Source organism: Balaenoptera ricei, chromosome X (assembly GCF_028023285.1).
Source record: "Balaenoptera ricei isolate mBalRic1 chromosome X, mBalRic1.hap2, whole genome shotgun sequence".
NCBI classification, from domain to species: domain Eukaryota; kingdom Metazoa; phylum Chordata; class Mammalia; order Artiodactyla; family Balaenopteridae; genus Balaenoptera; species Balaenoptera ricei.
The window spans coordinates 111,301,793-111,314,337 of NC_082660.1; the positions used below are offsets into that span (position 1 = coordinate 111,301,793).

At 36.4% G+C, this 12,545-nt stretch overlaps 1 protein-coding gene across 3 annotated transcripts in view; it reads right to left on the reverse strand.

Annotated features, from left to right (window-relative positions):
- Positions 1-12,545, reverse strand: part of TENM1 (teneurin transmembrane protein 1) — a 557,972-nt gene that overhangs the window by 306,979 nt on the left and 238,448 nt on the right. For all 3 annotated transcript variants that reach the window (XM_059911842.1, XM_059911841.1, XM_059911840.1), the window contains exon 5: positions 10,962-11,200. In XM_059911842.1, the coding sequence (XP_059767825.1) occupies positions 10,962-11,200 (239 nt within the window). The remainder of the gene's footprint in view (positions 1-10,961; positions 11,201-12,545) is intronic.

Genomic DNA, 12,545 nt, shown 5'->3' on the forward strand with positions numbered 1-12,545 from the left:
GCATGTGGGATCTTCCTGGACCAGGGCTCGAACCCGTATCCCTTGCATTGGCAGACGGATTCTTAACCACTGCGCCACCAGGGAAGCTCCCAAGGGCATTTTAATTGATCAATTCTGCCATCGCTAGGCCCCAGCTCTCACATCTTCTTTTCTATTTAATCTTCGTTTCACTCTTGGCTCTGGCATGGTCTACAGAGCTAGTTCTGCTTCTTTTGAGTATTTTTTCTCTCCTTATGTGTAATTTGAAGTGTGTAGAATTCCATCTCCTAGTTGTGCTATTGAAGTGGGTTATGTGTGGTTTTATTTGCTCTCCTTGTTGATTTGAATTTCTTTCTGGAGGATGGTGTGGAGAGATTTGAATTTAAGGGGCCAGCATTATTCTACGGGAACTCAGAACTAACTATTAATATCTACTTTTACATTTATATAATACATATGCAGAAACATATACTTGAACATTGTGTACCCAGTATTTACAGGACATTCATTTGAAATGAGTCTCTAATAATGAAGATGTGTTATAAATTTACCTGTCACTGTTCTTTATGTTCAATTCCATGCATCTATGAGATAGTTGGCCATGGTTAGGGCTACCATTAGTAACTGTGAACAGGGTCAGATTTACTAATACGGTGATTGTGTTATATTTTTCTGCCCCTTACATAATTCCTCCTCCTAAACTTCTAATGATAGGAAATTCATAATGAGCATCTCATTTCTTTGGCTGAAAGTAGTGATGGCAAGTATATTCCAACTTCTGAGTAAACTCAAATTGCAGAATCTAGACTCAGCAGGAAAGAATGTTTGTTGCTTTGATTACTTATATCTTCCATGGGTCTGGAACAGGGAAGCAATGACATTAATGTCAGAGATTTGCCATTCTTGGCATTCGACTCTGTCTTCTGTTAAAATGCAAATAATCTTGGGGAGATATAATACATTTTCTTTGTCACAGCCATTTTTACTTCAGTGTGAATTATCTTTTTACATAGGTTGCAAGCGTAAATGCCAATCGAGAAGGAAGGCAGGTAGTATAAAAAAGTGAAGAGGAAAGTATGGCTACTCTGATGGACTGGAGAGTTCATGGGCCTTTTGGGAGCAGCCCCTATTTAGCTGCAGTCAATGGTTTTCATATTATTTTTGCAAAACAAAAGACTAGAATAGTGTGTAGCACATAGGTACTCAATAAATGTGTGGATGAATGTGTGAATGCACATCTGGGAATGTCAGATCTTTTTATTTGTAAAGACAGGCTAGAAATTTTATGTAAACCAGAGATTTTATGTAAAATCTGTAGACTTAAGTTTTTAAATTAGTTGGCAGCATTTAACAAATTCTATGTGTGTCAAGCAAAACCTGCCTAGTTTATCAGATTCATTTCTGAGTTCAGGTTTTGTTAGGGGGTAGAAGGCAGGACTAGGTTTCTGATTTGGGGGATGGAGAAAAAAGGGAGATTGAGACTGTGGGCTTTAGTAATGAAACAGAACAGAGCTAAAAGGTTGAAATAGTAACTGAGCCCATGACCTTGGCCTCATTAGTGGGAATGTGGCTGAGATAGTCAGTAAGTAATCTAAATATTTTTCTTTCCTACCTACTCAAATCACAAAATATACACACACTATCATTTCCAATAAAAATAGAACTATATTCACCAGTTTGCTGTGTATGCTAACAATTAATTCTGTTTATTTTGGGCCAAAAGACATACCCATCACTGGACCCCGTAAACTCATGTGTTTTTTTTTTAGTGAATGTTTATTTATATATTTGATCTTGATTGCCCATTGCATCTCTTATTTTTAAAATTTAGCTTTTTTTCTCCCTTTGTTGATGGGTTCTTATCTCTACATTTTATATTTCACTGTTTCAAAAGACTAGATTGGTGCCTGTCAGCAAGGAGACTTACGCCAGCTAATCCAAGGGCAGGATTTGGTCAGGGAAACCAAACTAATAACATACAGCAGACAGGAATAGAAACCAAAGACACTAATGGTTTATTTGGGTTTTGTTCAATCTTGGAACAGGCTGTGTTTTAGCCATGACAAAGGAAGAATCTATTGTGCCATCTGGCTTTCAAAAACTCCCACAGCCTTCTATGTTGGTAAGTCTTAACTAGTGCCATGTCTGCAATATCCTATATGATAATCCTTGAGCATGTGCTATTACAGCCTGGAGTAGCACTGAGCATGTGCAATGCTTTACCACATTTTCCCACTGGCATAAAAATTTTCATCATCTCCCCAAAACCAAATAGTTCAACTAGGTTCAAAAGTCATCTGACCTGGGCTTCCCTGGTGGCGCAGTGGTTGAGAGTCTACCTGCCAATGCAGGGGACACGGGTTCAAGCCCTGGTCTGGGAAGATTCCACATGCCGCGGAGCAACTAGGCCCGTGAGCCACAATTACTGAGCCTGCGCGTCTGGAGCCTGTGCTCCGCAACAAGAGAGGCCGCGATAGTGAGAGGCCTGCGCACCGCGATGAAGAGTGGTCCCCACTTGCCACAACTAGAGAAAGCCCTCGCACAGAAACGAAGACCCAACACAGCCATAAATAAATAAAAAATAAATAAATAAATAAATAAAAATTTTAAAAAAAGTCATCTGACCTTTCAACTACTCATGGGTTGACTAATGCTAGCTTTACCACCAAGGTCAATGATATAAAAAAACTTATTGCCTCTCTGTGAGGTGGTGGGGAAACTACTAAACTGTTTGATAACTTCAGAGGGTTTGGATTTATCAGGATTCTGTCTGGAGGCAGCACATGATCTTTTAACAAAAACTGCTTCATTTCAAATATTTCCACTTTCTTTCATAGCAAAGTATACTTGTTCCTAATTTCTTAATAGCGGGCATCTCTCTTAAGCACTGTGCACCCAGTATTAGCTTGGTTGCTTGCTATGAGTAAAATCCAAAGTCTAATATGTACTCTCTCTTGATATTATTTTCACTTAACTCCATAATTTTATTAGTTAATTTTGCAAAGTATTTGGACATATGGAATACAGAAAAGACACTATGTGGTATTGTTATTTGCTATATTTAACATCTATGTTTAATTAAAATAAAGTTCAAGATCAAAGTGAATCTAGTTTCTTCCTTCAAGGAACAAAAGGCAAAACTGAATTAAGGTTGAAACAAAGTTATCTACAACATAAAAAATGGGGCTAGTTGAGTTGGTGAAACCTATGAATATCAAAAAGCAAAATCTGCCTCTTCTGTACCAGGTGGTAGAACAGCACAGATTGCTTGCTGTCAAAATCCCATTTGTACTCATTTTTGCCCATAGCCACAACTAGTTTACGTGAGAACTCACAACCTCCTCTGATGTTCTATGTACATATGCTAGCCTTCAGTCTCCTGATCGTTTGATCAGGACATGAAGCTCATTTAATATAAAAGAAATGAAATGGAATCAAGAGTTTTTGTTTTTTACAAAGCACCATATCATAAGTCTTTTCTTCCAGTTAAAAATTTCCTGTTGCCAATTCAACATGATAATGAGACATTTGTGAGGCCCTTCCTTAGAAACTCTCATGGTAAGCAATTACTCTAGATGTTAAGTATAATTTGTTATATAAGGTCTACATTAATTAGATTGGCAAAGCTATAATGAGGTTTTAATCAGCAGAAAATTACAGTGGGTCATCTTGGACCCTCTTAATTTGTTCATTATTATCCCATAGAGATCAACAGGATCCCCAAGAAAGGAGCTCTTGAGGAGCCATACTGTGATCTAGAATTCCACATGGGTCTTGTCTATATTGGAGGATCCAATATAATGTGGTGCTCTTATTTAAACACTATCCACACTTTGGTGAGCTTGTGAGTCTACCCAGGGAAGACCACCTTGTGAGATTATCCCTAGCTAAGAATCTAGTCTTCCCTGAACAAATGATTCATCTGGAAGGAGGTCCTCATATATGTTCCTTTACTAGGTCTAAAATATACAGGGGAGTCACATTTTTATGCTCCGTGTCTGAAATCTAAAATTCTGATATACTAGCCTCTGACCATCTCATTTTAGCTATTCAGCTCGCTCACAGCTATAACTACCCTACGATATCACTGACAGTTCTAGACACTTGGACCCACCTTTTTAGAATGCCATTAGTTTCTCCTTCCTATTTGCCTTCCCTACTAAGTTTGATACTTTGGTTGATCACTTTAAAAACGTTATTAGTAGCACCTATAATTTCCTTATCTCTTTTGTCTTCTTTCTGCACTTGCCCTGCAAGCCTCCATTTTGGTGCAGCTTGGTCCTGTCTGCCAATTCCAACTTCCATACTGTCATTAGGGTGATTTTTCTAAATGTAAATCTGAGCAAATCATTTTCTTGCCCTAATGAAGAACCATAAAAAACTTCCCATTTGCTCTTAGGATAAATTCCAAGCTCCTTCCCATGACTTAAAATGCCTTTCATGATCTGCTCCTGCTTATTATCTTCATTTCCTGCCACCATATCCTCCAGTTGTGCTGCCTCAGGTTTTCCAATATATTTGTATTTAATAAAACATATGCTTTTTCACCTCTCTGTAAAGGGAATATAGCTAAGCTCCAAATGTATGTGTCTCCACCCTGTAAGATGCCACCTCTTTGTTTTGACTGTGATAAATCAGATACTCTGCTGGTGATCCTGGCCCTCCCCATTCTGGCTGTTCTATATGAAAATGCAGTCACATTTCTGAAGTTTAAAATGGGTTAACCTGCCATCTGTTTCAAAGCCATTGCTCTAATTTAGTTTATTCTTATTCACTTCAGAGCAAGTATAGCTTAACGACTTACGCAATGTGGGTCTAAAAATATTCATATAACATATCTATATATGTATCGTATATATATAATTTGGATGAGCAGAAACTAAGTTAAACAGGAGTGAAATTTCCTTTATGCAAAAGAATTCAAATTATTTACTTTGAAAGAGATTTCTTGAGAGAGAATTTTTCCCTTGAATTTGCAAGATTGATTCTTGCTGTTGTAAAACTTCTTAAGCATGTAAACCTCCAAAATTACTAACATGCTGTCCAGTCCTCTTTTACTATGCTTTCCAGTGGATCGTTATCTATTGGGCTGGCCAAAAAGTTCGTTCGGGATTGTCACACGATGGTACCAAAAACCCGAACGAACTTTTTGGCCAACCCCATGTTTCACAAAGCCTCATTTAAATTTCTCTGCCTAGGCTTAGACAGTGGTGTATGGGAAGTACTTAGTAGGGTGAATACCCCTCCTTGAGACAAAACAATAATCTCTTGATGCAAGACTTATGTTTAGTATCCATTACTCACTCACCCAAGAAATTCTCTCTCTTTACGTCTTAAATCTACAGCATGCTAGAGTTCCAAAAAAAAAAAAAACAAATAGAAGTATAGCATTTGCCTTTCATTAAAGTGCCTTCATTTTCAGCAATAGGTGCTAACTATGGTTCTGAAATTAGTTGTATGTGGCACAGGTTCTTCCTGCCATTTTAGTATGTTTAATTCAGATTGAATCTATACTTTTATTTATGACAGGTAAAAGTGCCACTTAACGTAGTGGGGATAAAACTTATGGGACATATTACACCAAAAAGGTGATGTCAGATGCAAATATAAACCTTTTTTAAAGAAGAGTTCTGATAAATGCATGGATGGCAGATTTATAATTAGACTGAAGTTATACCACCATTTTCCAGATCCCTGCCTAGAGAGATTGCTAGAAAGTTGGTAGGTTCATGGGTAGGAGGCAAAGTCAATGCTAACGCAGAAACTGCCATCATTATCGTAAATGGGTCCACAAGAGTGAACTGAAAGTAGTAATAAGTATAAATGTGACACCAAAAGGATTGATAATGGTCTATAGGATAAAGTAAAATGCTTTTTAGCATTTTATGCTGAGTCATTTCTTGAATGTTATAAGCTATAATGCATTTTAAAGAAAATGTGTTTCAACCTAGATATGACCTCCAGATAGAAATACAAAACCATTTGAAGGGCCAAAACACCAAGGAAAAGGGAAATTAGTAAAATAAAGGCAAAGTTACAGATATTATAGACCAGGCAGAAGGAAACAACAGACCCATTAGAGGATTCTTGTGAAACAGACATTCCAGCTCTGAAAAAACTGTTCTAGATGACTTTGGGAAGAAGGGAAACAAAAGTAGTTTATGTTAGGATAAACTGTATGCTCATTATGCTTACCTCAGCTCAAATTAATAATCCTAATAATAATCCTGTTCCACTAATAATAAGCATTAATCTTTACTTAGATCTGCTAAGCAATGTCCTGGGTGTTTTACATGTTTCCCTTCATTTAATTAAAAAGAAAATCTATCAGGAAGGTATTATCAACATTCCCATTTTATAGACGAGGAAACTGAGGCACAGAGGCATTAATGAAGTTACTAGTAAGTGAAAGAGATGGTTTTTGTTAGGTGTATTTATCTATACTTAGCAAACTTTGTGGGAAGGGGCATTGTCTATCTAGATCTGATGGGGAAAAAAAACCTCCATTTCAATTCTCTCCATTAAAAAAAAACTAAGTTCTTGAATTTTCCAAAATCAAAATTTGCCTTACTCTATTTTGTTTCTTCCCTGTATTATAAAGTATTTGCATTCTTTTTTGTGATGGAGGCAAAATAAACACACTCCACTCCTCTCATTCTATCACTTTCAGCATGTTCTTACTCCACCGTCATAACAGCCCTAGAAAGTAGAGCAATTTGGACTAGTATAAAGGAGGCAGAAGAAAGCAGTAAAATCATTGTTACTCAACTTTGATGCAGAGAGCAAGGTGCAGTAGGCCCTTTGCCCTCTTGAATAGTTTCATCCCTAAACTTTCAATCACAGAATTGGGCTCAATATTCTCTCTCTCCTAATTCTGTATTAACAACCATTCTGGTCAAATTTCTACATGTGGGCTATATAGTATGTCTCGGCAAGGAGATTCATGGACTTAAATTATTTCATCTGTAGAGTTTGGACACTACCTGCATCCCCTGAAGGTGGTATGAATCACTACTAATTTCATGGCAAAAGAAAAAGAACATTGATATCATTAACTGATGATATTGGGTTTGAGAGACAGAAATCCCTACTCCCCAACTCATTCAATGCAACAGTCCATTTGACCGCAGGCACAATGTATTCTTGTGAGTTTCTATTGCCTCTTACACAAACTGCTGACTGTGGAGTAACTTGATCAAAACATCAAAGATTACCAGAGAAGCCGAGCTTGTGCCCTTCACAACCATTGATGAAGCACCTTAACCTCGCCTCCTCTTGATGCCTTGCAAATGGTCATCTGTCTTCCTGACTACTACTTCATATGGCTTATTTGTAAATTCAAGCAAATGTGCTTCTGACTGGCACTGATGCCAAAATATCAGAGAGGATGAAGCGTAAGGACATATTTTTTGATTCAGATGGAAAATATTACAGATTTATGGGTAAGTGATGACAATAGCCATTCCATAATATCTTTATATAATCAGTATCTTCCCATGCCTCCCCTCACTGAATTTTATGACCTCAAAACTTATTCAAAGAAATTATTTACTTGCTGACCCAAAAGGTATAGTGGGTAGGAGTGGGGATGGGGCTGGTTGCCTGAATAATCCAGCTCTGACTTTTCACTTGTTGGATTTCCACTGCTTTCCAATGACCACTTACAGAGCCATAATGCACAGAACATCTATTGATGTCCCACTGATACTGATGTGATTTCCCATAGTGGATTGAGGGCCGCACAGCCTATAGCCATTCGTATCTAAAGGTTATGTATAATGGATAATAGAGGAACATGAAATAGCAGAAAGGAATTTGCACAGGAAAAAAAACAGAAGCAGTAAATAGTTTCAGTGAAAGATCTTACTTGGGTTATACAGAAACTGCAAAGGGGGATCGAAAAAAAGCCAGATGACTCTTACAGACTCAGCAAGAGTTGAGAGTGAAATGGTTTCATATTTTGAAATATAATACTTTTTTATTTCAACCACAGAAAGCCATTTAAAAATAATCTTGTATGTTACAGTTCTTATGCGACATCTTTCACTTGAATGCCTCTTTATGAATTCTTACTCTACCCTCCTGAGGTGGTCAGCGATATGGCACAGATGGGGTAAGTGGAGGAAGAGATTTTAACTGATTATCCAAAGTCACATAATGTCCAGCTCATGACAGAACTCAGAACAAAGTTACAGTGTTTGCCATCAACATCTCCTCATTTTGAACCCACTCAACCTACTGTGCTAGTATTTAGCCTGATATTTCTGCATTTTCAAAGTCACACAGAAAAGCACTTCAACAGATATCTCTCACCGATCCACAAATCTTAGTTGCAGTAACTACTGCAATGGATGACCTGGTAAATTTAATTTAATTTGTGATTTAATAAGAAAAAAAATGGTGGATTTACTTAGTAGACCAAGAAGTAAATGAACTGCAAGGTCTACTGCAGTGCTAGAAGGGCAGCAAGGCCTGGCGCTCAACAGCATGTCCTCTGGGGTCAGTCTGCTGCTCTGGCTTAAAGCTCAAAGCTCAGGATCCCTACTTCTTAGTGCTATGACCTCTATGTGATCTCTTATCTTGGCTGTGCCTCAGTTTCCTCATTTATAAAATAGATTTAATACTGATAGCTACCCTTAAGGACTGTTCTGAGAATGCAATGAGCTAATACAAGTAGAGTGCTTAGCATAATTCGTTTTTTTCAATAAACTTTTACCGACAGGGTTGCTATGTGCCAGGCACTGTTCTTGGTGCTGGGGTACAGCCATGAATAAAATGGCTAACTCTGAGCACCAGTGAATTTTAATAGTGAATAATGATTATATAGGTAGTAATGATAACAACAACAATAATAATATTTAACATTTATAGTATACTTACTGTGTTTTAAGTCTTATTCCAAGTTCTTTAGTTATATTAACTCATTTAATTCTTATGACAACCCTATGTTACAGGTACTGTTTTAGGACAGTTTTACAGTTGAGGAAATGGAGGCCTTAAAAGGGTAAATAATTTGCCCAAGGTAACATGCCTAAGAAGTGGCAGAGGTCTGAAAAATCCATGCTCATAACCGTTGTACTATACGGCCTTACTGTCATATCAAATTTATATGCCATTGTTTACCCTATTAAAAAAGGCAGTCCTTGAAATAACTGAAACATTCTGCTTTTACTTTTTTTTTTTTCTTCTGGCTGCACCACATGGCATGTGGAACTTCCCCGACCAGGGATCAAACCCGTGCCCCCTGCAGTGGAAGCGCAGAGTCTTAACCACTGGACCACCAGGGAAACCCTCCACTTTTGCTTCTGAAATGAATAAACATAATCTAATTAAACAAGTCTCAGAGTATATAATACAATTTTTTATATGAGTGGCCATATAATAAATTTAAATAGAAACATAGGTTTGAATACAGTATTAACCTATTAATAAGAAGCTTGCTATTACCTGAATTTGTTTATTCCAGAGGTAAAGTCTTGAATCTAAAATATTATCTCTCTGTATAGTAAAAGTTAATAGAAGCTGACCTATAAGATAAGAGTTGGTCTCATAATTGAACAATAACATTTTAAAGGGCCTCTAATGTATTTAAACTTTTCAAATTACTCCTTGTTTTGAATGATACTATATTAAAACCCTGTTTATATTACAGTACTTTCTCATCTCCGACCTCCATTCCTTCAGCGCTATTCCTCATTAAACGTTATTACAAAACAAATAAACATACATGTTGGGTTATCCTGAAATGTCTGAGATAAAGGACACATTTTTGATATTATAGGTTAATATTATCCACATTTAATAGAAGCATTGTTCAAACATATTCAGATTGTATGATGAAAATAGAAAAGAGATAATCATGAACATCAATATAGGCTATGATCCTATACTGTTGACATTATCAGTGACTCCCCTACAAAATATATCTGTTTATTTAACTTACTACCCTTTGTTCTGTGACTCTTATAAAAACTGGTTATGGGAAATTTCTTGTTGTTCACATTTTTTAATAAATCAGACTCAACAAATCTTACTTTTTCATAATTATAAGAAACTCTAAATCCCTTTTTAATCTATCAGAATCATATTCAATGTATCTTTGTGGGTAGTTCCCCTTCAATTAAGAAATCAGGCTAAACCTGAAAAGAAGATACAAGTGACATACTTAGAATTTATTTTCTACCATGATATGCTATTCTTCTAGGAACAGTGCTTCCACAAAATACATGTTTCTTAAGTTAATTTACATCTTAGATTGTAAAACCACTCAGACAAGGAAATTAATGTTCAGCCAAAATAAAATGCCAGCCAGAAAAATCAATACGATTTGCTATCAAGTAAGGGTGACTTTAATCAAGATGCCTCAAGAACAACATTTTTCTTAAAAGTGGAAAGTGTGCCTCACTACTGTTTTCTCTTTTACCTTCACAAACACAGTAACCACACAATTTTGCAGCCATTTACCTAGTGAAAATAAGAAGACATTTTTTTAGTCCCAGTGTAAAACTCTGCATTCTTGGAAAGAGATTATGCCCTGGATTTTCCGATAGCTTCCAAGTAACTACTACTTTAACGAAATTGCTACCTGAAAATTCGGTAGCAGTATTATTGTTTAACTATAATTTAAGAAGCTATTGTAGATTGGTACTTATGACTTCTAATGAGAAAACCATAACAACCTTTTAACTGAAGGGGAAATGGTTAACTACAGTAATTGCAATCAATAAGACTGTGCTAGTAGTATAAATATTTCTTCCCAAAGAGCGATCCTTACGCTCCTCAGCAGTATTTAAGGTTAGGAAGTACCAAAAAATAAATAAATAACCTAATTAGAAATCTATTTGTTATTGATAATACTAAGCCTTAGTTCAAATTTGTAGGTCGCAGAGTAGAGAGAGAGAACCCCCCCTCCCCCAACTCCACCACAAGCAAAACAAGACTTTGATTAAGAAGAAAAGCGAAGCATGGAAAAAAGGGCTTACCAATCACATAGGCTAGTAACAAGGCCAAAGTCACTGTGATTGCTGTGGCGCTCAAGGCCGTGCACTTCCAATTGCAGCACCTGTAGGGTTTGTTGAAGGTAAAGGCAGGTCTGGAAAAGGTGCTTCGAGGAAGTGGCCTGGGAGGAGGCGAGTACACAGTATTGGATGTCAGAGGGTAGTTCTGACTGGCTGCACTGAAGATGGCCGAGGAACCAGATCCGTGTTTGAACAGGAAATGCCTGCGGAAAGGAAACAAACAAAAGTTTGGGCTATCAAAACCAAAGCCACTTGCTACAGAAATACAAATTCTACTAATTTGAAACAATCATGCTATGACAAAGCACAGGGGAACTAGGAGAAACTCAACAAAATTTTCATATACCTAACACTTAATTCCAAAGCGCCATTGGTGGTCTCCTTTTTGTTTTCCTATTTTAGACTTTTAAGAGGAGGAAAGAGGTCTTCTTTTCCCTGACTTGTTGACTAATGAAATTCTCAAATTCTGAGCATTAACATTCTACATTTGATGGTATTCACTATACTGCTCCCTTTCATTAAATATAATACTCAAAAACAGAAAGAGAAGTATCATCAGGAATTTTGATAATATGAATGGCTTAGAGACCAGTATTTTATTTAGAGACTAGCTTTCACAGACATATTTTCACCCTATATTTTATTATAAAAATTGCCAAACATACAGCCAAAGGAAAGAATTTTATAATAAACACACATCTACTCAAGAGAATATCAAGTAAAGAGATTCAGTAAATCTGGAGTAGGTCCTAAGCATGTATATTTTAATAAAACGTCCTAGGTAAGTTTGATGTGCGCATCCAGTTGAGCAGCACTGGCCTTAAAAATGCTAGATTCAAATTTTAAAAGATGGTTATCAAATAAACAATTTTAAAAATAAAAAAAACCCCAAAGCCACAGATATACTTGTCAACTAGATTCTATACTTAACATATGACTATATTCACTCTATCACATATTTATCCACCTCTCCATTCCTATCTTAGTCCATCTTTTTTTAAAACATTTCATTTCATTTTTTATCTCATTTTTCAAGCATTTCAAAGTAAGCTGCATACATCGGTACACTTCCCTTCACATATTTCAACTTTCATGTTATTATCTAGAGTTCAATATTTTTTTTATAGATTTTTAATGTAAAATTTATACATGATGAGTTTGAGTTTTTTAGATTCCACATATGAGTGATATCATACAGTATTTGCCTTTCTCTGTCTGATTTATCTCACAGCATAATATCCTCGAGATCCATCCATGAACTTGTTAAAACGAAGAGCAGCGTGTTGGTTACCGGGAGCTGAGAGGTCGGGGATAGGGAGATGTTTAAGGTTACAAATTTGCAACTAGCAGATAAATAAGTCTTGGAGAGCTAATGCACAGTATTATTATAGACAATAATAATGTAAAATAAATATCAAACTTGCTGAGGCAGTAGATCTTAACTATTCCCACCACAAGAAAGAAATGATAATTATGTGATAGAGGTGTTAGCTAACACTACAAATGGCAATTGTATTGCAATATATAAATGTATCAAATCAACATGTT